At 37.1% G+C, this 27,099-nt stretch overlaps 1 protein-coding gene across 7 annotated transcripts in view; it reads right to left on the reverse strand.

Moving 5' to 3' along the window:
• The window catches only part of SOS1 (SOS Ras/Rac guanine nucleotide exchange factor 1), a 122,872-nt gene that overhangs the window by 37,766 nt on the left and 58,007 nt on the right, over nucleotides 1–27,099 (reverse strand). For all 7 annotated transcript variants that reach the window (XM_036263240.1, XM_036263239.1, XM_036263238.1 and 4 more), the window contains exons 7-10: nucleotides 24,027–24,137; nucleotides 23,851–23,949; nucleotides 5,363–5,490; nucleotides 3,925–4,580 (exon numbers count right to left, since the gene is read on the reverse strand). In XM_036263240.1, coding sequence (XP_036119133.1) covers nucleotides 3,925–4,580; nucleotides 5,363–5,490; nucleotides 23,851–23,949; nucleotides 24,027–24,137 — 994 coding nt within the window. The remainder of the gene's footprint in view (nucleotides 1–3,924; nucleotides 4,581–5,362; nucleotides 5,491–23,850; nucleotides 23,950–24,026; nucleotides 24,138–27,099) is intronic.

Below are 27,099 nucleotides of genomic sequence, written 5' to 3' on the forward strand. Positions count from 1 at the left end.
TTAATGATATGATTTCTGGCAAATCACAAGCTTCAGGGGCCTTGGGTTTTCATCTATAAAGTGAGAAATTGGTCACCTCATCTAACACTAGCAATCTATAGCTTTATTTCATAAATTATTGCTAAAATATTTAGTGGATCAAGTTGGCTGGAGACTCAGTGAAGTCTGAATTAAGTAACGTTAAACGAGTTTTTCCTTTGCTTTTTATGACAATGTGTGACCAACCTATAATCTAAAAATATCTGTAAGTGGTGCTTATTACTTACTAGTTTCTCACTGCATTATAACCAATGTCTTTTATTATAACTTATATAATAAAATGAGCAAGTTAAATTTTAGCTTTTGTTTCAATGTAAGCTACAACTTGCACTGTATGTTTTCCAATAAACTCCCACCAACCAACTAACCAACCCATGCCCCTCAAAAAAGAAAGAAAAAGAGCAGACCAAGAGTTCTAATAATAATTGGTAACTTTATCTGTTATCACTGTAATGAGAACTCAGTTCATTTGAACTGGAAGAGAAATAATAACTGCTTTAAAAATTACTGCTTTCATGTTTTACAAGTTTATAGATGGTCTATTAAAAACACATTCTAGCCCTGGCCGGTTTGGCTCAGTGGTTGGAGCATTGGCCTGCGGTACAGAGACCCGGGTTCGGTTCCCGCTAAGGGCACGTACCTCGGTTGCAGTTTGTCCCCGGCCCCGGTAGGTCGTGCGGGTGGCAGCCACTCAATGTGTCCCTTCACATCGATGTTTCTCTCTCTCTCTCTTCCTCTCTCTCCCTCCCACTATATCTGAACAAAAAATGGAAAAATGTGAGGATAAAAAATAAATAAAAACACATTCTAGCCCTGGCCGGTTTGGCTCAGCAGTCAGTGTCAGCCCGCGGACCAAAGAGTGGCGGGTTCAATTCCAGTCAAGGGCATGTACCTTGGTTATGGTTTGTCCCCGACCTGGTCAGGTTGTGTGGGAGGCAACCAGTGGATGTGGTTCTATCACATCGACGTTTCTCTCTCCCCTCCTCCCTCCCTCCCTCCCTCCCTCCTACTCTACCTGATGATAAGTAGAAAACTATCCTTGGGTGAGGAATAAAAAAAAAAGATAAATAAATAAAAACACATTCTATTGCCAGTAATACATTCAGTAATAGACCTTACTGAGAGCCCAAACAAATATAATACTAATTTGTATGCACTGTGAACCATAACTCAGGAAAGCTGCTTGTGGATTCTAGTTACACCAGTAATATATTAATGACGTAAGTTAAAATAGGCAATTAAGCTTCAAAAGAGGAAAACAAAAATGTTAAAAAACTTGGCCACTTTTAAAACCAACACTGGCATTTTATTCCTTAAGAAATTAATGAAAGAACATTTTTAAAACCCAACTTTTTAAACAAATAAGACAATCTTGTCAGTTTAAATTCTAATATACTTAACTTTGCAAAGTTCTATAAATCTAGTAATTTAAGAATTTTACATTAATTAGAAGTAGGACCATTTAAAATATTATTCTATTCAAAAGCTAAAAATTAATGTAGGTAAGAGTAACTATCAAAAGTATCTAATAAAACACCATGGCAAAAGTACTCTGTCCATTGACTTGGCTAGCGTGTACAGTAAGGAGAGAAGACTGCCAAGTTTATAGAAAAACTGTCAGCTGTGCTTGCTCAAATTTTGTTTGTTTTAAAGTGTCCTCATTCAAAAAATAAATAAATAAAAGGCACAGTTCCCAGAAAAGAAATATTTAATTGTAGTTCTGCAACTACTTATGAATAATTATAAGTTAGGTCTGTAAAATACAGCAGCTTAAAGAAAAGGTTTAGCATTAACAATCATTAAGTTCTGTGAAATATAGCACGCAGCTTAAGAGAGGTTTTTATCATTAACAACTGAGTTTTACAGAAACAATTATATTAAATTTTGGAATTTGAAAATGTCTTCTAGTTCCAATAGCATTGAATTAAGATAGTAAACACTAGAAAGTCTTCAGCATTTGCCACTTACATTTTTCTACAAGAAAGAACAATAAAACTTCTGTCTTGGGAATTTTACCATTAAATGGGAGAATTAATTTTATTCTAACCAGTGTAAAACTAAAAACAAAGGTTTTTTAAATAAAACAACAGTTAAGAGAGCTTATGCTAAAAATTTCTGTGACTCTTCTAAGACATTTAAAAATCAAAATGATGTGGTAGGAAGAGCAATTTGAATTTTTATAACCTTAAAAATTCCTTAAAAGTAGCAAAGAAATGTTAGGTAATTTAATAAAACATTTTTGTAGTTGTATTCTAGATCTTAAAGAGAAGTTAATGAAGATTAAGTAAATAGGTAGGTTATATTACTACTGATAATTGTACTTTCTCTCAAAAACAGTTCCATATGTAAAAAAGGTGACAGAATAATCTATTTCTTTTTTTATGTAAAATCCTAGGTAGTTTATTTAAATTTCTTGTGCCTTGACTTATTTTTGGGTCCGTAAAATGAATACATTAACTACAGAAGTTTCTAGGTGAAAAATCAATAGCAATATTGGATTCCCAGACTAGTCTTCTTTCACTATATTCATATTTCAGCTACTGCCTGCTACTAGCAAATGGTACATGCTTAGAGAACCCAAACTGCTTTTAAAATTAGCCTATGGAAAACACTATTATTTTACTATGGAAAAGGCTAGCAAAAAACTACAAATTAGAGGCCAAATAAAAACAAAACACTGGCTTATTCATCCCAGAGACATGAGATAATGTAACAAATTTATATTTATAAAGTGCTTTGATGTCACTGATAAAATTAGTCTAACCTAATTTTACATTTTTACAAGGTGACCCTGATAATGTCCAGGCCATATTAGTTCTAACTGGACATTCAATAAATCAAACTGATTAACATTATCAAACACTATTCCTCTTTATTACAGTGGATTAATGGATATCTTTAAAAGCTTAATTTAACTGGTACCAGAATAGTTTCCAGAGAGAAGTGAGAACCCATTTATAGGACTTTAAAAATGGAAGAAAAATTTCCCCAGAAACACACATCTCCTAGAGATAAGAATATATTAAGCAAGAAGTATGGAGATGGAGGTTAACTTTCACATTATACTATTTAATGGTATTTGCATTTGATTTTATGAGTTTTTGTAACAAAAAAAAATCTCTGAAAATAAGTTTGCACTTATATTTACAAGAGCTTCCACATACAGTGTTTTATTTATTTTTCCAACAATATTCTAAGGTAGTCGTTGATGTTGAATTTTGGATGAAAAACTAAGGTTCCGAGGCCTTACGGAACTATAATACAGTGAAGGTATAAATCCAAATTCAATGCTCTTTCTACTAGACCACACGCGACAGGATTTTACTATTATCAAACCTCACACTATGTAGGGAAACTGAAGGGTGAAGAATACTGGATTATCATTGTAACTCTCAAATATTATATTTTTTGCTAAATTTAGTAAGCTTTATGAACGGAAATTAAGAAAAATCAATGCTATGTATATTTGTACTGCCAGTACAACTTTGGTAATGGATGTATATTAAAATTTTTACTGATTTTAAAATCAGAAAGAAGGACAAGAAAAAAAGGTATAGGTGTATAAAGATTTTAAGAAAGATCCTAATGATGATTATCATTACTTTTTGTTGCTGCCACTTTCTAATGGTAAATTTAGCAAAGTGACATTATTTTCTTTTATAACTCTGGTTGTAAAGTTAATAATATATGTAAATGTGGTAGGAAAAAGTATAAAACTTAAAAGAAATATAAACAGCAGTATTTTTAATCAAAGAAAAGTGAACTCTGATAATGCGGAGGTCTTGTGTTAGTTTGCTTTCTATTTTAGGCACAATGACCAGTGCAGCAAAGAAAATCAGCTTGAAGCAGGAGAATAAAAGTCACAGGCTACTTCTTATATCTTACCTGCGTACATATGGTATGTGAGCCTCTCTATAAGTTTAATAACAGTTCCTGCTTTGATAATTGGAATTCCAGCCTTGGGTTGCATGTTTTCTTCAAATATTATATTCTCTTCAGAGTCAGGCTCTGCAAATCTATAAACGTCAGCACTAGGGAGCCGCATCTGCTCCTCCTTCTCTTCCTGTAGCATTGTCACATCAAGCATCCTTTCCAGTGTACTCCGGTACTGTAAAGATATCAATGCTGCCATCCAATTGTTTTTCTCTTCAGCTGACTTGGCAGAAAATATAACACTATTTTCATCTTTTAAAATTATTTCAAAGGCATGCTTGTACTCACTGGTGTCATCTTTGTCATTAATTTGTACCTTTCTCATAAAAAACTTTTCTTTAAGACGATATTCTGCATTGCTAGCACCAGGAAGTCTTGGTTGCCCATGATTTGATTTACAGCAAATCATTAAGCCATCAAAGAGAAATATGTGCCTCTCATGTTTGGCTCCTACACGTGTAAGAGTTCCTTCCATTATAAACTCATTGCAGCACTGTCCAATGTCTTTTCCCTCCCAACCATCAATATTCTTCTGAATCTCATTCATTTTCTTGATTGCTAGTTGTTTCCCCTTCATTTGTTGACTATAAAACCGACATGCAGATTCACTAGCATAAAGAAAAAAACATTATTAGTACACAGATGACAGAGAACCTAAAACGTATATAAATAAAAGACAATGTAAAAGTATATTTTAAAAAGTTACATGAGAAGGTTTAACTAATTCTCTAAATATATTAGTGTTATAAAACTGCACAATTTTGGAAACTGAAGCAACACAGTAGAGACATTTTTTTTAGTGCTCTAACAAGAACAATGACTACTGACAAAATTCTACCTTATAAATTCAGCTACAGAATAATTTTTCTACCTTGGCTACAAATATTTAGAATGACAAATATTAAAAAGTAGCTCAATATAGTGAGGAGAAAAAAAAAGTAATTTAAGATGTTTAAAACAGTATTTAGAAATGCTCAAGTGGACAAGACCCAAAGTTAAAAAACATACACATATTATCATTAGGAAACTGGAAGCAATATTATCAGAATTAATGCCTCAAGTTATATAATCCCTAAAATAAGGGATACTTTGACAGAACAATGATGTTGACAGAAATCTACCCAATACATTTTGCTCTATCTCTCCTTTAGCTTACCAGTTGACTCTCAGGAGGTCTTGTCTGGGAGTACGCAAGGAAAATACACAATATGAAAGGTTTTTCAAACAATAACAAATTCTCCTGGCTTTGATGTCACTTCCTCTGAAAGACCAAGCTTGTCACTAAAACTATTTTCTTCATTGTTTACTTGAGAAGGAAACTGGGATCTCTGAATTTATATCATAATATTCAAGGTGAAAAAAAGGATTATAAGAAAGCAAAAATATTCACCTCAGTCTTCGTTTTGCAAGACTTTTAGAACATATTTTTTCCATTCCACTCTGAACATTAAGTAAAGCTGTTATTGCTTGTTTTAAGCATTCCTTGTCTTCTTGATCTTCACTCTTTTCTTCTAACTGCTGTAAAGTGAAAATGACAAATCTAAACCAGTAGAATAGTTTTAGACAAAAAATAATAAGCCTATTTAAGGATAAAACTAACTTTGATTCTTTCTACCACAATAAAAATGTTAAACATGTCAAAATATATTGTTTTTTTCTTTATATATTACTATCCATATCAATATGCAACCAAGTTTTCAACATTAAAAAAAAAAGTAGAAGCAATGTTAAAAGAATCAACACCCTTGTGACAGACGGTAATGTGCAGTTTCTCAGAAGCATATTACTGAAAAGAAATGAGGGATATACATTTTTCACTTCATAGGACTTTGAACAGCAGTAGGCACATAGATAAGACTTTTTTGAAGTGAGGAATTTGTTCTTAGGTTTCTGATTCTAATATTAATATTGTAGTAATGTGATGATATAGAAGATAAATATACAGCAAAGGATGCAACACAATAAAGAGGAACTTGACACAAAATCTAGGACAGAATTTTAACTCTACTTCCATGTCACCTTGGGGCAAATTAATTGACTTCTGAGCTTCACATCTGTCATCTGGCAAATGAGGTTTTTAAATAAAAAGCCTGCAATGCCTACTTTATGGATTTATTATTAAAAGTCAAATCACTTTGGGAGGATCCAAGATGGTGGGAGGAGCAAACTGGAATTACAACTAAAATATAGAACAATTAACCTGAAAAGCCAACTGAAGACTAGCTGAAGAGAAGGTTTATAACCAAGGATTTACAGAAGCCATATTGTGACTGGTAGGAAGGATAGAGAAATGGAAAGGGCTGACCCTGTTCTCACAGGCTGAGATTCCGGAGGGATATCTCAGCAGCAAAGGTTTCCCCGGAGGAGCTAGGGTCTCAACACCAAGCCTAGCTCCCTAGCCCAGAGCACCAGATCCATTTTTCCTTCACATGTTTGATTGGTGAAGTGTGTGGCCACATAACATCTGGCTGTGAAAACCAGTGAGGATTCTGTCTGCCAGGGAGAAACAGAAGTCATAGAAACACAGGTGCCTTCTTACAAGTCCAATACACAAGATCTCATTTGCAGCCACTTACCCTGGGCTCCAGTAGAGATTAAGGCAGAGCAAACTAGAGCCATAGGAGGAAAGAACTGGGGTATGTGGCTCTGGGGAGACAGCTACCAGGACCCCTGTGCTTAGTCCCTCTCCCACACCAGCAGATGCCATCTTTCTTGGGTGGGGCACTCCCCTCCTCACAGCATCAGCCAGTGGAAATGCAATAGTCTCACCTTTTAAACTCCCCGTCATCCCAACCTGCAGAGCTCATGCCCTGCTGAGGAGTCAGCTACCTGGGCTAGGTGTAGAGGTATGGACAAACTCAGGAGGTACCAGTGACTGAGTGGTGTGGCTTTGGGCAGGGGCTATTCTCACCATTTTCCCATGAACCTGACTGGCCCCTCACAGGAGATCCTCTAGCCCCCACCCTCCCAGCTCCCAGAATCCCTGCCCTGCTGAGCTGACTGAGTTGTGTGGCTGTAGGATGGGGGCCATTTTTCCTTCACATGTTCTATTGGTGCAGTGCGTGGCCAAATCTTGGTCTATTTGGACCTTAGTGAGAATTTCAACAAAGAGATAGCAATCATAAAAAAGAATCAGTCAGAAATTAAGATTACAATATCTGAAATGAAGAATACACTATATGGGATAAACAGTAGGTTGGATGAAGCACAGGATCAAATCAGCAACTTGGAAGACAAGGTAGTAGAAAACACCCAATCAGAACAGCAAAAAGAGCCCTGGCCGGTTTGGCTCAGCGGTTAGAGCGTCGGCCTGCAGTCTGGAGAGACCCGGGTTCAGTTCCCGCTAAGGACCTGTACTTCGGTTGCAGTTTGTCCTGGCCCTGGTTGGTCATGCGGGTGGCAGCCACTCGATGTGTCCCTTTCACGTCGATGTCTCTCTCTCTCTCTCTCTCTCTCTCTCTCTCTCTCTCTCTCTCTCTCTCTCCCTCCCTTCCTCCCTCCCTCCCTCCCTCCCACTCTATCTGTACAAAAAATGGAGAAAGAAAGAAAGACAGAAAAAAAAATTTTTCAAAAAATGAGGATAGTTTAAGGGACCTTTGGGACAACATCACAGGAGTACCAGACAAAGAAGAGAGAGAATAAGGGGTTGAGAACCTTTTTAAAGAAATAATGACTGAAAACTTCCCTAACTTGGTGAAAGAAAAAGACTTACACAAGTTCAGGAAGCAGAAAGTCTCAAAGAAGATGAAAACAAAAAGGCCCACACCAAGACACATCATAATTAAAATGGCAAAGGTTAAAGACAAAGAGGAACCTTAAAAGCAGCAAGAGAAAGATAGTTAAGGAAGCTCCCCATAAGACTGTCAGCTGATTTCTCAACAAAAATATTTCAGGCCAGAAGGGATTGGCATGAAATATTCAGTGATGAAAACCAAGGGCAACCATGGCTGGGTAGTTCAGTTGGTTAGAGTGTCATTCCAATATACCAAGGTTGAGGATTAGGTCCCTGGTCAGCACTCATACAAGAATCAACCAATAAATGCATCAATAAGTGGCAACAAATTAATATTTCTCTCTCTCCCTCCCTCTCTCTAAAATAATAAAAATAAAAAGAAAAGCAAGAACCTACAACCAAGTCTACTTTACTCAACAAGATTATCATTTCAAACTGAAGGAGAAATAAAGGGCTTCCCAGACAAGAAAAAGGTAAAGGAGTTCATTACCACCAAACCAGCAGTACCAGAAATGTTAAAGGGCCCGCTTTAAGAAGAAAAAGAAGAAATAATAGAGGAACATAATTATGAATAATAAAATAGCAATACCTATCAATAATCATTTTATTTTTATTATTATTTTTTTAATCCTCACCCAAGGATATTTTTCTATTGATTTTTTTAGATAAAGTCGAAGTGAAGGAAGGAGAGAGAGAGAGAGAGAGAGAGAGAAACATTGATGTGAAAGAGATACATGGATTGGTTACCTCCTGCACAACCCTGACCAGGGCTGGGGATTGAACCTGCAACCCAGGTACATGCCTTTGATTGGGAATTGAACCCGTGGCCCTTCAGTCTGTATGCCAACACGCTAACCACTGAGCCAAACTGGCCAGGACTCAATAGTCACTTTAAATGTAAATGGCTTAAATGCTCCACTCAAAAGACATAGGGTAGCAGAATAGATAAGAAAACAAGACCCAGATATACATATGCTGTCTATAAGAGACCACCTCAGAACAAAAGATACACACTGACTAAAAGTAAAGGGATAGAAAAAGATATTTCTTGCAAATGGAAATTTAAAAAAAGCTTGGGTAGCAATACTTAAATGGGACAAAACAGACATCAAAACAAAGGCCATAATAAGATACAAAGAAGGACATTACATACTGCTAAAAGGATACATCCAACAGTTATCTATAACCTTTGTAAACATTTATGCACTCAACATAGAAGCACCTAAATATATTAAGCAAATCTTAATGGATTTTAAGGAAGAGAGTGACAGTAATACTGTCATAATAAGGGATTTTAACACCCCATTGACATCAATGGATAGATCTTACATTTTATACCATATATAAGAATAAACTCAAAATGGATAAAAGACTTAAATGTAAGACTTGAAACCATAAAAATCCTAGAAGAATATACAGGCTGTAAGATCTCAGATATTTCTTGTAGCAATTTTTTTTTTCTTGCTATATCTTCTCGGGCAAGGGAAGCAAATGAGACTACATCAAACTAAAAAATCTTTTTGCACAGAAAAGGAAACGATCGACAAAATGAAAAGACAACTTATTGAATGGGAGAGCACATTCACCAATGATAACATCTGATAAGAGGTTAATATCCAAAATTTATAAAGAATTTACAACTCACCACCAAAAAAAAACAAGCACTCTAATTAAAAAATGGGAAAAGGACCTGAGTAGACTCTCCTCCAAAGAGGACATACAGATGGCCAACAGACATATGAAAAGATGCTCAACGTCAGTAATCATCAGAGAAATGCAAATTAAAACCACTATAAGATACCACCTGTCATAATGGCTATCATCAATAAATCAACAAACAGTAAATGTTGGCAAGGGTGTGGAGAAAAGGGAACCCTTGTCACTGAAGGTGGGAATGCAGGCTGGTGCAGCCACTGTGGAAAGCAGTACGAAGTTACCTCAAAAAAATAAAAATGACAGTTTGTCCCCGGTCCTGGTTGGTCGTGTGGGTGGCAGCCACTCGATGTGTCCCTTTCACGTTGATGTTTCTCTGTCTCTCTTCCTCTTTCTCCCTCCCACGCTGTCTGAACAAAAAATGGAAAAATGTCCTCGAATGAGGATAAAAAAAATAAATAAAAAATAAAAATAAAAATGAAACTGACTTATGACTCAGTGATTCCACGTCAGGGAATATGTCCAAAGAAACCGGAAACACCAATTTGAAAGAATATATGCACTCCCATGTTCATTGCACTGCTATATACAATAGTCAAGATTTATAAGCAGTTTGAGTGTCCATCAGTAGATGAAATGGATAAAACAGCTACGGTACATTTATACAATGGAGTACTATTTGGCCATTAAAAAGATGGAAATCTGTCCAGCTAGTATGGCTCAGTGATTGAGCTTTGACCCATGCACCAAGAGGTTGCTGGTTTGATTGCTACTCAGGACACATGCCCAGGTTGTGGGCCCAATCCCCAGTGGGGAGCATGCAGGAAGCGGCTAATCGATGTTCTCTCTCGTTGTTCTCTCTCATCGACGTTTCTATCTCTCTCTCTCCCTTTCACTTCCTCTCTCTCTAAAATCCAAAAAGGAAAAAAAAAAAAGAACAAAAATTGAGGGGAAAAAAAAGAAAAAGATAAAAATCTTACCCTCTGCGACAGCATGGATAAACTTGGGGAGCATTATGCTATGTGAAACAAGCCAGTCAAAGAAAGACAAGTATGATTTTACTCATGTGGAATCTAATTAACAAAATAAACAAACAAAATAGAAACAGATTCATAGATAAAGAGAACAGACTGACAGCTGTCAGAGGGGAGAGGGGTTGGGGGGCTGGGTGAAAAAGGTGAAGGGATGAAGAAAAAAAAAAAGGAAAGAGTCAGCACTATGGTGATTACCAGAAAGAGAGGGTCAGTGAAGGTAGAAGAGGGTATAGGGGGATAAATGGTGATGAAAGGAGAGTTGAGTTGGGGTGGTGAACACACAATATAATCAATATACAGATGCTGTATTAAAGAATTATAAACCTGCCCTGCCAAGCCAGTTTGGCTAAGTGGTTAGAGAATCGGCCTGCAGACAGAAGGGTTGCGGGTTCAGTTTCAGTCAAGGGCATGTACCTGGGTTGCAGGTTTGATCCCTGGCCCCAATTGAGGTATGTGGGAGGCAGCCAGTTGATGTGTCTCTCTCACACTGATATTTCTCTCTCACTCTCTCTCTCTTCCTCCCTCCCTCCCTCCCTCCCTTCCACTCTATCTAAAATAAATCAATGGAAAAATATCCTCATATGAGGATTAAAAGAATTATAAGCCCGAATCTCATATAATATTATTAACCAATGGCACCCCAATTAATTCACACAAAATAAAAAAATAAATCAAGGTGAAGTCTAAAATACCTTTAAATTCTTGCATTAGATTTTTCCTTGGATGATTTAAAACAAAGAAAGTGAAAATACAAAAAACTCTGAGCCAACAGGAAATTATCTGAATTTCACTCTTTCCATTATTCTAGCATTTTTGTATATATGGGCATTCATACTGCCCATCATTAATGGTTTTGTAAGAAGACATTGTAAATTATCTCTGAACTCCCTGTAGTCTTCCTTCATTGTGTCTCTACTTTCTTTTGTTTGTATTTTGGAAAAATGCCTCTTGGATTTTTAAGCCAAATGTGACTCTATTTGTAAAATAAAAACGTATTTGAAAACTCAAAAACAACAAAACAATAAAAGAAAATATTCACCAAGTAAAACCGATCCCATTCAAATAGGTAAATTGCAATGCAGAAGGATGACAACATATATGATAAAGAAATATGCATTACAATTGTCTAAGTTTGGGGTCAGAGCAATATTTATTTAAAATATTGTATACATATAAAGAGTTTATCACAAAATGTGAGAATACAAGCAAAGATACCAAAGGTGTTTTGATTTTGGACTAGTTACTTGTATACTGTTTGCAATTTGCTCTAGTAGTTCATCGATGTGGAAAATAGTCAAAGAGTAAATGTACTTTACTAATCACTTAACAAACATATGTACTATTATCCAATTACTCCTGAAACCAACTACTTAAACCAACTGCTCCTGACTTTTTGATACGTCATAACTCAAATATTCCATTAAAGACTCTGTGCAAGACATGACCTCACTTATTTGTGAAATATAATGAACAAAATAAGCTGATGAACAAAATAGACCCACAGATATAGAAAGAGGTAGGGTTGAGACTGACAAACCTCTAAGGAGGGTGGTGGGGGGGGGGGGAGGGAGAGGAAATAAACCGAAGCACTTATATGCATAACCAATGGACAAAGACAACAATGCTGGGGTGGGGGTTGGGGGGGTGAGAAGGAGAGGAGGGTGTCTAGGAGGGAAAAAGGAGAAACATCTGTAACAAAAATTAATCAATTTTGAAAATGTTTAAAAAAAAGACTCAGTGCAAGAAAGGAATGACAGGCAAATAAATTAACTACTCTTTTACAGCAGCAGCACAACTAAAAGGTATAAGTGAAGATGATGAAATTTGTCACTAAAATGAAATTTTGAGATTGTCTGTGGACTTCAATGACTCAAACTACCTTTTAAGCCAGGAAGTAAATTTCATAAATTTCCTTCCTTTTCGCACCAAAAGTTATTTTTTGAGTTAAAATAATTTTATATATGCAGGTAATGTCATACAACATACAAAATTTCAAACAGTAAGTGATGTTAATGATATTAACAAAATTTGATCTTCTTTTAATAAACCAGCCTAAACCCTCATTTTCCCTCAAGACAAGTGAGCAGATGATAATTACCAAGGTTGTACAGATTACATGTAATAAACAGTATAAGTATACAGTATACATAAATAGTATAAATAGTACAAGCCTTCTATAGTTATAATTTAAAGAAAATAGTATCTGTATTATAGTAGCCAAAAATACAAAAATATAAACTGAGCCCTGGCCAGAGTGGCTCAGTTGGTTGGAGTGTCATCACTTACACTGAAAGGTGGTGGGTTCGATTCCTGGTCAGGGCACATACCCAGACTGCAGGTCTGTCCCTAGTCGGGGCGTGTAAGGGAGGCAACTGATCAATGTTTCTCTCACATCAATGTTTCTCTCTCTCTCTCTCTCAACATATTCTCAGGTGAGGATTTTAAAAATTAATTATTTAATTAAAAAGAAAATGTAATGGTGAGCAAGCCAAACTGGTCCCTGCTGTTAGAGCTTAGAGTGTAAAAGGGAAGACAAATGAATGATAGAATACTATTGATGGGGAAAATACAGGGTACTCTGGAAATACATAACAAGAGCTCCTGACCTATGTAGGAAACTTCCAGAAGGGAAAACTTCCAGAAGGACATGATTATAATATCTGAAGGATAAAAATGTATTGGTCATAGCCCTGGCCGGTTTGGTTCAGCGGTTAGAGCATTGGCCTGCAGTCCTGAGAGACCCGGGTTCGGTTCCCGCTAAGGGCATGTACTTCGGTTGCAGTTTGTCCCCGGCCCTGGTTGGTTGTGCGGGTGGCAGCCACTCGATGTGTTCCTTTCACATCGATGTTTCTCTCTCTCTCTCTCTCTCTGTTCCTCTCTCTCCCTCCCACTCTACCTGAACAAAAAATGGAAAAATGTCCTCGGGTGAGGATAAAAAAAAAAAAAAAAAATGTATTGGTCATGGGAAACAGGTACAAGAATGTACTAGGTTGAGAAAATAGCATGTGTGATTCAGAGACCAGAACTGAGAGAAACTGGCCACAGATGGGGCAATGGGGAGCCATTAAGGGTTCTAAGCTACTGAATAACATGATCAAATTTACATTTTAAAAAGATGACTTTGTTTGGTTACCCTATCAACAACAGATTGTGAGGAGAAGGGGAGGCGGGAGAGGCAAAACTAAAGGGAGATCTGTAATAATTCAAATGAAATACTCATGGCCCTGTCAGAGTTTTGAGAGGAAATGAAAAGATAAATCCAAAAGAAGATCCTTTCAAGAACAAAAAGGACTTCCTTGGTGTCTAAGTGGATGTGATGTGGAGAATGAGAGAGAAGAGTTGAGAACTCCCAGGTTTCTAATCTGAACAACCAGTTGGATCCACTCACTGAGAAAATGAGCACAGAAAGTTTTTATGGGAAAGATAGATTTTGAAGAAAGAGAATTTGAGGTGCATATACAATAAACAAGTAGAATTGTTCAATGGATAGTTGGGCAATAAATAGACTATATTTCGCCATTTCCTTTTTTATACATTGCTCTTCATTGAATCCCTTTAATCCTAATGAGACCAACATATGTTCCTGATTTTCTTCATGCTGCTAAAATCAACTTTTGGTATAACAAATTCAGTACCTGATACCAAAGGGGTCACTGCTTTTTCTTTAAAAAAAAAAAAATTATTTTTCTTTATTGATTTTAGAGATAGAGAGGAAGAAAGAGGTAGAGAGAGCTAGAAACATTGATGAGAGAGAACATCGACTGGCCGCATCGGGCATGCCTCCCACTGGGGATTGGGCCCACAACCTGGGCATGTGCCCTGACCAAGAATCGTACTGGCGACCTCTTGGTGCAGGGGTCGACGCTCAACCACTGAGCCACACTGGCCGGGCAGTCACTGCTTTTTCTAGATCAACTTCATGATTGATGGGGTGGGGGTAGGAGGCAGAAGGATGTGATGGGGTTGGAGACACGCCACCTCCCAAAATGATATCTTGGCATATTGAATATACATATATTTTAAATCTTCACCTGAGGATATTTTTCTATTTATCTTCAGATAGAGTGGGAGGGAGAGGGAGGGAGAGAGAGGAAGAGAGACAAACATCAATGTGAGAGGGACACATAGACTGGCTGCATCCAGCACAACCCTGATCAGGACCAGGAACAAACTGCAACTGAGGTATGTGCCCTTGGCCAGAATCAAAGCCACGACTCATCAGTCCACAGGCTGATGCTCTATGCTGAGCCAAACCAGCCAAGGCGGCATACTGAATATTTTAAGTTGAAGGAATCTGAGAAAATGGCAGAAGGGAGAGGAAAAGTCAGTGCTCTTCCTGCTTCTGTTTGTCAAAGAATAAAATAATGAATATTCATAAACTTCATCCATATTTGACAGTCCTTGAGATTTTGCTAAATTGGCTTTATCCATCCTCTTTTGACTTTCTTTACTGTCCATTTCAAATGGAAAATAAAAATCAATATAATCATTTAGATATGGAATAGGAATTAAAACTGTATAGCTCTGGCCAGGTGGCTCAGTTGGTTGAAGCAATGTCCCAACACCAAGAGATTGAAGGTTCAATTTCTGGTTTGGGTGGGTATGGGAGGCAACCAGTCAATATTTCTCTCTCACATAGGTATTTTTCTCTCTCTCTCTCTCTGTCCCCCTTTCTCTCATACTAAAATCAATAAAAACATACCCTAGGGTGAAGATAAAAAAAAAAAAAAACCTATATAAAAGTTCTTCAGCACATCTGATGAAAAGAATGATAGAGACAGATATTAAAAGTATTATATACTAGTATTTATCAATAAAACAATTAAGCTAAATGTTGTATTAGAAATTCTGAAAATCTTTAAAAATAGAGAGGTATTTTATGAAAGAAAATACCTTATAATTAAAACAAAACAAAACAAAAAACTGCAACATAACTGAAATAACAAGATGCTGATGGGATATTACCAAGCATCTTTCATTTTGACTTAGCAGCATTTTTTTTTTTAATTCTCACCTGAGGATATTTTTCCATTCATCCTCAGACAGAGTGGGAGGGAGGGAGGGAGAGCGAGAGCGAGAGCGAGAAACATTGACTGGTTGCCTCCTGCACAACCCTGATCAAGGCTGGAGACTGAACTGCAACCGAGGTCCATGCCCTCGACCGGAATCGAACCCAAGACTCACTGGTCCAAGGGACGATGCTCTAACCGCTGAACCAAACCAGCCAGTGCTAGAATCATTATTTTTATGGGGAGGCCAAGTTTATTTTTATTATTAGCATTTTAAAGAACAGAACAAAGTCGCCCTGGCCGGTTTGGCTCAGCGGTTGGAGCATTGGCCTGCGGTACAGAGAGACCAGGGTTCGGTTCCCGCTAAGGGCACGTACCTCGGTTGCAGTTTGTCCCCGGCCCTGGTTGGTCGTGCGGGTGGCAGCCACTCGATGTGTCCCTTCACATCGATGTTTCTCTCTCTCTCTCTTCCTCTCTCTCCCTCCCACTCTAACTGAACAATAAATGGAAAAATGTCCTTGGTTGAGGATTAAAAAAAAAAATAAATAAAAAAAAAAGAACAGAACAAAGTTAGGTGAATTTTTACCTAGAAAAGGAAAAAAAAATTGGACACCACAGTATTTATTTGATGAAGTCATTACACATAGCAAAAAAAAAAAAAAAAACGAGGGCAAAGGAGTGGGAGATATTTCTAAATATTACTGTTGTGTTTTCAGATCGAAATAATCCTAGTTAATTGTAAAACGTTCTCAGAATTCTCTCTAACTGGATTAAATTTGTGTGCTGTTTTTGTTTGGGAATAGTTCAAGCCCAAGCATGGTATCCAGGTGAGGAAAAACCTGATCAAGAACAAGTACAGTTAAAAAAAATATTAAATACAACTGATTTTTAAACATGCCCAATATTCATATTTAAATAGGATCCGGCTATTTCTATCTTTGAACTTATTAAAATATATTTCTACCAATAGCAGCTCTTTGTCTACCTGAGCAATCTGAGCTGCAGCGCTTCAGTTTCTCCTACTATTATTGTAGACACAACAGCTATGACAAATACAGTCAAACTTCAGTTCTCCAATGTCTCCCATCTTGGACAATTTGGTTCTCAACCAATGTTCAAGGAAAAAAATATCTGTTTTCAAACAAAGCTTCAGTTCTAGACCCAAAAACCCTTTCAAGCTGATACATCAGCGTTACAAAAAGTGTCTCTCAGGCCACAAAGGAGAGAATGTGAATCAGTTTACTATTAAACCTTACATTGTTAACATCTCAGGAAATTGTGCTGTGAATATTTTCAAGGTATTTTTGCTTTTGTTGCTGGTGAAATGGACTATTAGCACAATTTTAAAACATAAAGAGGCCATCAAGAGTCCTGATGTTGCTACAAGGTGTGAAAGTGCTCACAAAACAATGATCACAGGCAACTGAAGAGGCAGAAAACTGTTCTTGGTTTGGATGAACAAAAAGCAGTTAGCGCACTTCCGGTCAAGATGGCGGCGTAGGTAAACGCAGTATCACGTCCTCCCACAACCACATCCAAGTTACAACAAAACTACAGAACAACCACCATTCAAAACCGCCTGAAATCAAGCTGAATGGAAGTCCTACAACTACAGAATTAAAGAAGCTGCATCCAGACTGGTAGGAGGGGCGGTGGCGCGACAGGCTGGTCTCACACCCACGTGTGGCGGATAAAAATCAGGAGGACACCTCGGCTGGGAAGGTCCTCCCTGAGGACTGAGGGGGTCCCCGTCCCACACCAGGTGCCCTGCTCAGGGTTCCAGTGCCAGGAAGAGAAGTCCCCATAAATTCTGGCTGGAAAAACCAGCAGGAACTGAGGCTCAGGGAGGCTGACTCGGCTGGAGCCCCAGGCAGCTCCTTAAAGGGACCGCGCACGGACTTAATCGGACTCTCTCCCTCTAAGCTTGGAGGGGAGGCAGCTCGAGGGGCACCAGAGACATATAGGGAAGAGCTGTTTGGCACTGGAGTGAGGGCTGGAGAGGAGGCTTTCTCCGGGACAAACATGCTGTCAGAGGCCTTTGTTCCTTTGGTGAGCCCTTCCCTGGGGCGGCAGACAGCCACCATATCTAGGACTCCAGCAACCTGGCTCACACTGGTAGCCCCGCCCTGCTGACTCCCTGAGGCCCCGCCCTGCCCCACCCAACTTTCAGGCCCACCCAAGCTGTTGGCACTTGCTTAACCATAGGATTGGCCTGACTTGGATCATGCTTCAGGTTTTCCTAAATTTTTTCAAACGAGCAGCATCTGGTCTCAGCTAGCCCCATACCGCTCGTTAAGTAATACACAGAAACAAACACAGGGAGGCAGCCAAAATGAGAAGACAAAGAAACAGGTCCCAAATGAAAGAACAGAACAAAACCCCAATAAAAGAACTAAGCGAAATGGAGATAAGCAACCTAACAGATGCTGAGTTCAAAATACTGCTTATAAGGATGCTCAGTGAACTCAGTGAGGGCCTCAAGAGCATAAAAAAGGACCAGTCAGAAATGATTGATGCACAGTTAGAAACGAAGGAGGCTTTAACTGAAATAAAGAATAATTTACACAGCTTCAATAATAGAGTACGTAAATCCAAGGAGCAAACCATCGATTTGGAATATAAGGAAGTAAAAAACGTCCAATCAGAACAGCAAAAAGAAAAAAGAATCCAAAAAAATGAGGATAGTGTAAGGAGCCTCTGGGACAACCTCAAGTGTGCCAACATTCGCATCTTGGGGGTGCCGGAAGGAGAAGAGAGAGAACAAGAAATCGAAAACCTGTTTGAAACAATAATGGCAGAAAGCTTTCCTAACTTGTTGAAGGAAACAGACATACAAGTCCAGGAAGCACAGAGTCCCAAACAAGATGAACCCCAAGAGGCCCACACCAAGACACATCATCATCAAAATGCAAAAGGTTCAAGACAAAGAGAGAATCTTAAAAGCAGCAAGAGAAAGGCAGCTAGTTACCTACAAGGGAGTCCCCATAAGGCTGTCAGCTGATTTCTCAAAAGAAACTTTGCAGGCCAGAAGGGAGTGGCAAGAAATATTCAGAGTGATGGAAAGCAAGAACCTACAACCAAGATTACTCTATCCTGCAAAGCTGTCATTTAGAATATATGGCCATATAAAGACTTTCCCAGACAAGAAAAAGTTAAAGGAGTTCATCACCACCAAACCGTTATTATATGAAATGATGAAGGGTCTTTTTGAAGAAAAAGATAAAATATATGAACAAACAAAATGGCAATGAATACATATCTATCAACAATGGAATCTACAAACAAAATCAACAGATAGAACAGAAACATTCTCATAGATAGAGAACATTTTTGCCCTGGCCAGTTTGGCTCAGCGGTTAGAGCGTCGGCCTGCGGTCCGGAGAACATTTTGTTGGTTGCCAGATGGGAGGGGGTTTGGGGGAATGGGTGAAAAAGGTGAAGGGATTAAGAAGTACAAATTGGTTGCTAAACTGACAAACCTCAAAGGGAAAGGGGCTGGGGGGGGGGGGGAAATAAACCAAAGAACTTATATGCATAACCAATGGACACAGACAATAGTGTGGGAAAAGGCGGGAGGGAGGCGGGAGTGGGGAGGAGGGAGTCAGTGGGGGAAAAAATGTGGAACATCTGTAATACATTCTACATTCAACAATAAAGATTAAAAAAATAAATAAATAAAATAAAATAAAAACAAAAAGCAGTTAGCTGCTGACAGCATTTCGAAGGCAGTGATATGTAAAAAAGCGAAGGGGCTACACGCTGACCTCCTGAAAGACACCCCTGGAAAGAGCGCTGACAGTGATTCCTTTAAGGCTGGCAGGCGGTTGTTCGATAAATTTAAGAAAAGAAGTGTTCATTTATAGATTAAACAGTACATTAAAAAGACATGTACTGTATATAAGAAAGGTTAAAATGAAATCATTTAGGGGTCTGGGAAAGGTTAATTCAATTTATAGTATTTCTAATGGGAAAAAAATGATTTGGTTTTCTAACAAATCACTTCTTGAAGAGCCTTCTGGAATGAATTATGTTCGAGAACTGAGGTTTCACTGTACTGAAAAATTATAAAAATGTAGGAACTTCCAGTAAAAGTAGAGTGAAGAAGTCTTGAGAACCTTCCTGCAAATTACAATCAGGACAAAATAGTTAAAAAGTAACTATTTATAGGCACTGGGAAAAAACTAAAAGAAAGCATGAGCCAGCAGCATGATTACTCCTGAAATGCTGCCACTACAATGTATACATTGTGAGAGTAGGGTTTTCCTCAACATCCCATGGCGACAGAGAGGTAGAATGAGAGGAAAAGAGTAGCTCTACAGGCTATGGATGGAAGACAGCAGAGTTTAGGAGGAAATTTAAGGCGAAAATCTGTAAGTGAATGACCTGCAGAAGGATTGAGACCCAAAATCTGAGAATAAACTCGACCCAAATACCTGGCTGACGGTTAAACTCTGCATGCATGGTAAAACCCTAGGGAACCTGACAAAAAAGTAGGCAGAGACCAAAGAGGAATCTCCTCTTTAGAAATAGAGCATTATGTCATGTCATGAATGAATTCTGCTGCTTTTTAAAAACAGGGTTTATTCCCTAATTGTACATAGCTCAATAGCAGAAAGCTGAAGTCCTAATGGTTTAAGGAGGTAGATAGAGCCTGAGGCTGGCACAGCAACTGGAAAATCAGGTGGAATCTCCAGGTGTAAGGGAACCACAGAGACTATGTCCCCAAATGTGCAAACAATCTCTGCCCAAACATTTGTCTGACTCTCAAATCATATATGTGTAGGGAAGACCCAAGAGAGTCAGGTTAAGGAAGTAGCATATGGCCCTGGCCCGTTTGGCTCAGCAGTAAAGCGTAGGCCCATGGACCAATGAGTTGAGGGTTCGATTCTGGCTAAGGGCACGTACCTAGGTTGCAGTTCGTCCCCAGCCCTGGTCAGGGTCTTATAGGAGGCAACTAGTTGATGTGTCCCTCTCAGGTAGATGTTTCTCTCTCTCTCCTCTTTCCCTCCCACTCTTTCCTCTTTCTGAAGATAAATAAAAAAAATATCCTGGGGTGAGGATTAAAAAAAAAAAAGAAGTAGCAAATGGAAATCCTAAAAAAGTGAACAGAGCCCTGGCTGGTTTTGCTCAGTGGTTAGAACGTCGGCCTGCAGTCTGGAGAGACCCGGGTTCGTTTCCCCCTAGGGGTACATATGGTTACAGTTTGTCCCCGGTCCTGGTTGGGTTGTGCGGGTGGCAGCCACTTGATGTGTCCCTTTTCCGCTGATGTTTCTCCCCCAACCCCCATCTGAACAAAAAATGAAAAAATGTCCTCGGGTGAGGATAAAAAAAAAAGTGAACAGAGATATCAGCGGCTACACAATACAGAAAACCAACAATCCAAAATAAAACAACCAAAAACCCCAAACCAAAAAAAAAAAACCAACAATCCTCAACACAACAAAATCCAGAGTTGTTAATTAGCACAAAGAAAAAATGAGGGGCGGGTGGGGAGCAGCCCATATTCAGAGGGAAAAAAAAAAAGTCAATTAATAAAAATTAACTCCAAATGGGCCCAGAGTGGCTTTTATGACCATGTTCAAAGAACTGAAGGAAAACATGGTCTTACTGAGTGGACAGACAGAAAATCTCTGGAAACTATAAAACAAAATTCAAATGCAAATTCTAGAGTAAGTAGAATAACAGTTCTATTGACAGATTAATAGAAATGACCAAATTAAAGAAAATGAGAAAAAAGTATTTAAGAAAAACAAACCGTTTTAGAGACTTGTGGAACAACATTAAGTAGTATAACCAATATGCATGTAACTAGAGTTCAAGGAGAGAAAATGAGAGAAAAATGGCAGAAATGCAAGCATAACATAAAAGCAAGTTAAAGTCTGAAGTGTAGAAAGGAGTCTGAAACTTTAAGCAGGATATCAATATTTTAAAATGTTAGGATCTCACATTATGAAAAGAAAATACCTTTTAAAATCATTTCTGCCCTTATCAGAGAGAAAATTACCAAAACTATAAATGCCCCTCACAGCTGTTTAGGTGATTTAAAATTTAAAATTGTACTAGTATAATAGTCAGCTATTTGTATATAATGGCTTCTAAATTACACTATTCTATGTTTAACTTTAGATATTCAACATCTGTGGTCAGATACAATACCATTTAGTTCACTGCTTTGCATTGATCATTTCTGGATAATTTCTCATTTAGAAAGCTAGACTTCTATTGGGCTTATTTTTATGAGACTCATAGAGAAGTTATGTTTTCTAAATCTCTTACTGCTGGTATTAACACATCAGCTCCTGGGCAGTATACAGTATAAAGAATGGTTTCGGTTTTAAGTACACAGCAATTAAACCAGATGCATGCACAGCATGAAAAAAAAAAGGTAGAGAAAAAATGATGTAGAGTAGATGTTTGATACTGTCCAGCTTCCAAACTGGAAGAGCAGCAAACCAAAGCCATTAACAAATGCATACACAATATTTGTAAAGGGGACTGCGGAGCGTGTGTCTTCACAAAGAGTTTTTGGCACACTATGTGAAGGCCATTAGTAGGTGTTTAAAATGAATGAGGTAGAGGCAGCACGATTCATATTTGCCTTTTCCAATTTGTTTTATGTAGCATTAAAAAAAAAAAGAGACTACTTTGGGAGGGAAAAAAATCTTCTGCTTTTAACATTTCTCAGTTCTTAATCCTAAATTTTCCACTCTCTGCCTCATGCAGTTCTCAGTTTTTATCTATAATCCTTTCCCACAATTCCTGTTCTTAAGCACTTGGGGTTATATTTTTTATAATAGTTGTGATGTTAAGGGGGAAAAGTAAAGGACCATTCTTCAATTCTAGTTCACAAAAATCTAGGCAATAATATGATCCAGGGATACCCATGCTTAACCCAGTATAAATCTTTTAAATTGCTGAATGATGCACTTATAAAATAAAAACTGTAACCATACTAACAATTAAAATTTTTCTTAATTGCCTATACACGGGGAAACTAAATAATTAATTTCTCTTATTAGGATGATTAGGTTTTACAGCTTTTAGTTCTTATTTATAAATTAATAACTGCTTTGAGGTTTCATATAGATTTTAATCCTTCAGAATTTCATTACAGTCTTAGGTAAAAATCCCATTATTAGTGATAACATTATGAAAGATTCTATATAACAAACTTGTTTGCAAATGTCCCATCATGACTATGGTTTGCCATAATAAATTGTTGGTAAAGAATGATTTTACACATAAAGTGCTTCCTCTTGATTATTCTCTTAAAATAATCATCCTACATTACAAAAGACCTTAAATGGTATTTTGATTGAAGTCTAGAACAAAGAGCTAAGAGCTCTGTAATTCTGCCTGGTGATTACATCCTTTAATTCCCTTAGTCCTTTCCCAATTTAAACATTCCTACCTGAGAAATATAATTGCAGTACAAAGTACTATAATGTAAAGAGACCTGGGGAAATGCAGGAATGAGAGTTCTCCCAGTTTACCAAGTTCAGAGGCCTTCTAATCAGTGATTCATTACTGACAGACTGTTTCCTCATGTACTCCTGCAAACTATGAACATGGTTTCTAGCAATACATTCTCCATGACAAAATCATATTAAATAGAACTTTTCTTAATAAAACATTCTTTTAAAAGCTAAACAAATAGCCCGGCTGGTGTGGCTCAGTGGTTGAGCACTGACCCATGCACCAAGAGGCTGCAGGTTCGATTCCCAGTCAGGGCACATGCACAGGTTGTGGGCCAAATCCCCAATAGGGGACATGCAGGAGGCGGCCAATCGATGATATCTCTCTCTCCCCCCACCCTTTCTCTCACTCTAAAATCAATAAAGAAAAAATGAAAAGCTAAAGAAATAATACTAGTATCAATGCATGTCTTATTTTGCTATTTTAATTAACTATTTTTCCTAGTTAATTTCGGTATATAATGGAAAAAGAAGGAAAAAACAGAACTCTTTCCTTTTGGTCAGTGCTTCTTAACTTGAGTATTTTGAATTGTGATAACATGGTGAATTTTTCTGGGGTTATATATTGCTCACTGTTTCTGAAGTAATGATAAACAATTTTATAGAGATAGTTGCAAACTTGAGCTATGAAAATCAGGTAATAAATCTTCTCCATTTGGTCTTATCTCCATACTATCCAAGTCCCTGAATCTGCTGAGGTCCCTAAATGGAGATTTGGATGCATAAATAAATCTAATGTTGTTTCTAAATAACCAACCATGTAAACAAAATGTAAAGACACAAGATTAAAAATATCTATCTGATCACTGCTTTAAAACTCACTACTAAAACTGAAGAAAATATGCCACTCTTTTGCAGATTCATTTACATTTGCTTCTTAACTAGAAAAAGAAAATAGATACAGACTAATGTCCATATAATAATTCACAAACAAGCTGATAAAAAATTGCCTCACACTTGAATATTTTTCTTACCTTTAAAAGTTCAAAGTAATGTAGACAATGGTAAACCGGAGCTAGAAGCAGCCTGGGTAAAACATACTGAACCGCTTCTTTGAAACCTTCGCCTATTGACTAGAAAACAAAGTGATTTAATTTTTTTAAAGTTTACTTTTCAGATATCATATATCTTGATTTAAAAGTTACTATACCTGTAAATAAAGTGCTGCTCCAGGCTTTGATAATTGACTAAGGAAACGATCATGAAAACCCGGTCGTAAAATATCTCGAGCGTATGATTCATATGGATCAAATGCCAGTTCCTTAGAAAATAAAGGTAAAACATAAATAAATAATCTTTCTTCAAGGCAGAACATAAAAAACCCATAAACATAAAGATTAAATTATGGGTACATCTATACCACCACAATTATATATTTCCTTTAAAACCTCTAAACAAAATTTCATGGCTACTAATTATAACTTTAATAAAATAAATGTAATATTCTCAAGTAAAAGAGTAAATCAATTTATTCTGATGAGTAATGGGATCCTTATATGTTATGACACCAAAGGATTCTAATAAAACATTATCAACAAACATGGTCATAAGAATAGGGAGACTTTGGGTTCTGAACACAAAAGAATACAGATATTTATAACTAGATAAAGTATACTGGTGCCAGACATTTATTTTCTCTGGTCATTTCTTAGTGGTCATTTCTTTACTTTCACATTCTATAAGCCAGAAAGGTAACAATTTAAATCATCTAAAATTCATTGTTAGTTTTCATAAAACAATTAAACAATTTAATCCAAATTGCCAAAAAATTTACCATCATCAATCATTAATAAACTAAACAACTATAATAGTTATGTCTAAAAGATTAGAATCTCCTGTTTTTGATGATTCCTGAAGAAAAAGAGGGTAGGTGTCTAGATTTTAGCAGGAGATAGGATCTTTCCTCTCTTCCATCCTATGCTACATTACAAGTTAAAAAAAAATTGTGAAAGTGGTGCTCCAGATTCTAGCAAAACTCCTTTCTATGAAGGGTAATTCTAGAAAGGGGAAGGGGACCTCTAGGGGAGGTGTGCAGCAGAAGGAAGTAAGATGACAAGAACAAATGATGTTTATGTATCAATTACCCTTTTGTTTTTCAGATTCTTTTTTTAAGGAAAGATTGAATAATAACAACACAACATCAGAAATGAGAAGATCTGAGTTCTGTTCTTTGTGAAACACAGTATGGCATATCAATTTCCTAGTAATCCTGAATTCTTGAGCTGGCTCCTAGTTCATTTCCCAATTTCAATTCTTTCAAGTGTCTTTCCAACTAAAAATTTTTAGAATAATATAACATCTGATATTGTAGCCTAGCCCATTGCAGATTTTACTGGAATGGATAGTTTCAATCATAACAACAGAAAGGAGTCAGGTATGAATAAAGTAGATGGGAGAGAGGAAAAAAGATGATGAGATGCTTCTATCTTGGGTCTCTTGAACTCTAGAAATGATCATATACAGCAGATATCTGTCCTCCTTCCCTTTCAATAAACTTTATTACAGAATATTTTAAATATATATATTTTTATATATGTTCTTATTGATTTTATTGATTTTTAGAGAGCGAGGAAGGGAGAGGGAGATAGAAACATCAATGAGAAACATCAATCAGCTGCTTTCTGCATGCTCCCTACTGGGGATAGAGCCCGAAACTAGGGCATGTGCCCTGAACAGGAATCGAACCAGCGACCTCTTGGTACATGGGTCAATGCTCAACCACTGAACCACACTGGTGGGTTATTACAGAATTTTTGTAAGAACTATATACATAAAGGAAAGGCTAGACAGTGTAGTGGCTTACAAGCATGTGTTTAGAGTCATAGAGTTCCAATTTTGATAGCACTACTTATTAGCTGTGTGACCTATGACAAACTTAATTTCTCTAAGCCAGTTTCCTCAATGGAAAATGTGGATAATACCTACTTCAGAAGGTTGTTTTAAGAATTAAACAGCATATGCAAACTGCTTACAATTAGGTTTGCACAGAGTAAGCATTAAATAAACAGTACGTAGTATTATCATTCTAAAACAGCTAATATCAATAAAAAAAAATTAACAACTAACTGGGAATCCAAGCTTTAATCACATATTTTATTCTTGAGGACAAATTTATAGAATGGCAAGCACATCTAAGGACCCATGCGTAATTTAAGTTAATAGATGATTTTATGATTAGTTTTCTGGTTAAAATGCAATACTTACAAGACATAAAAATTTTAATTATCAATATGCATAATTGTGCATTAACAATTTGAATATTCTAAACATATAGAAAAGTACAGAGAACACCCTAACATTACTATATTCACCACGTAGCTCAGAAAAGCAATATTTTATAATACTTGCTTCAGCTTTTTTTTTTTTTAAGAAATAAAACACTGTAGGTATGTATAATTGATCTTATAGAGAATGTAAAATTATACCATTTTATATTTCCACCAGCAAAGTACAAGGGTTCCAATTTCTCCACATCCTCACCAACAATTACTTTCCTTAAAAAAAAATTCTAGCCATCTTGGTGGGTGTGAACTGGTACTTCCTAAAGATTGTTTTGCATTTCACTAATGACTAAAGATGTTAAGCATCTTTTCATATGCTTATTATAATTTGCATATTGTCTTTGGAGAAATCCCTATTCAAATCCTTTGCCCATTTAATTTTATTTAGATAGAGTAGAAGGGAGGGAGGGAGTAGGGAGAGAGAGAGAGACCTCTCACACCACCCAACTGGGGCCTGAGATTGAACCTAAAACCCTAGCACATGCCCTTGACTGGGAATCAAACTCGTGACCCTTCCTGTCAGCGCAGTGGACCTACACTCTAACCCCTGAGCCAAACCGGCCAGGGCTCCTTTGCCCATTTTAAAAATTGGGATGTCTTTTTGTAAGAGTTCTTATGTACATACTAGATCCTTATCAGATACTAGGTAAGAATGCTAGATCCTTATCAGATAAATAATTTATAAACATTTTCTCCCATTCTGTGTGCCGTTTTTTCACTTTTGATGGTGTTCTTTGAAGCACAAAAATCTTTAATTTTAAGTCTAAATTACGTATTTTTTTCTTGTGCAACTCAAGCTTTCGGTGTCATATACCTAAGAATCCTTTGCCAAAGCCAAGGTCATGAAGACTTAGCCATGCTTTCTTCTAAGAGTTTTATAATTTTAGCTCCTACTTTAGGTCTTGATCCATTTTGAGGTTATGTTTGTATACGTTGTAAGGT

This window comes from Molossus molossus, unplaced genomic scaffold (genome assembly GCF_014108415.1).
Source record: "Molossus molossus isolate mMolMol1 unplaced genomic scaffold, mMolMol1.p scaffold_m16_p_15, whole genome shotgun sequence".
NCBI classification, from domain to species: Eukaryota; Metazoa; Chordata; class Mammalia; order Chiroptera; family Molossidae; genus Molossus; species Molossus molossus.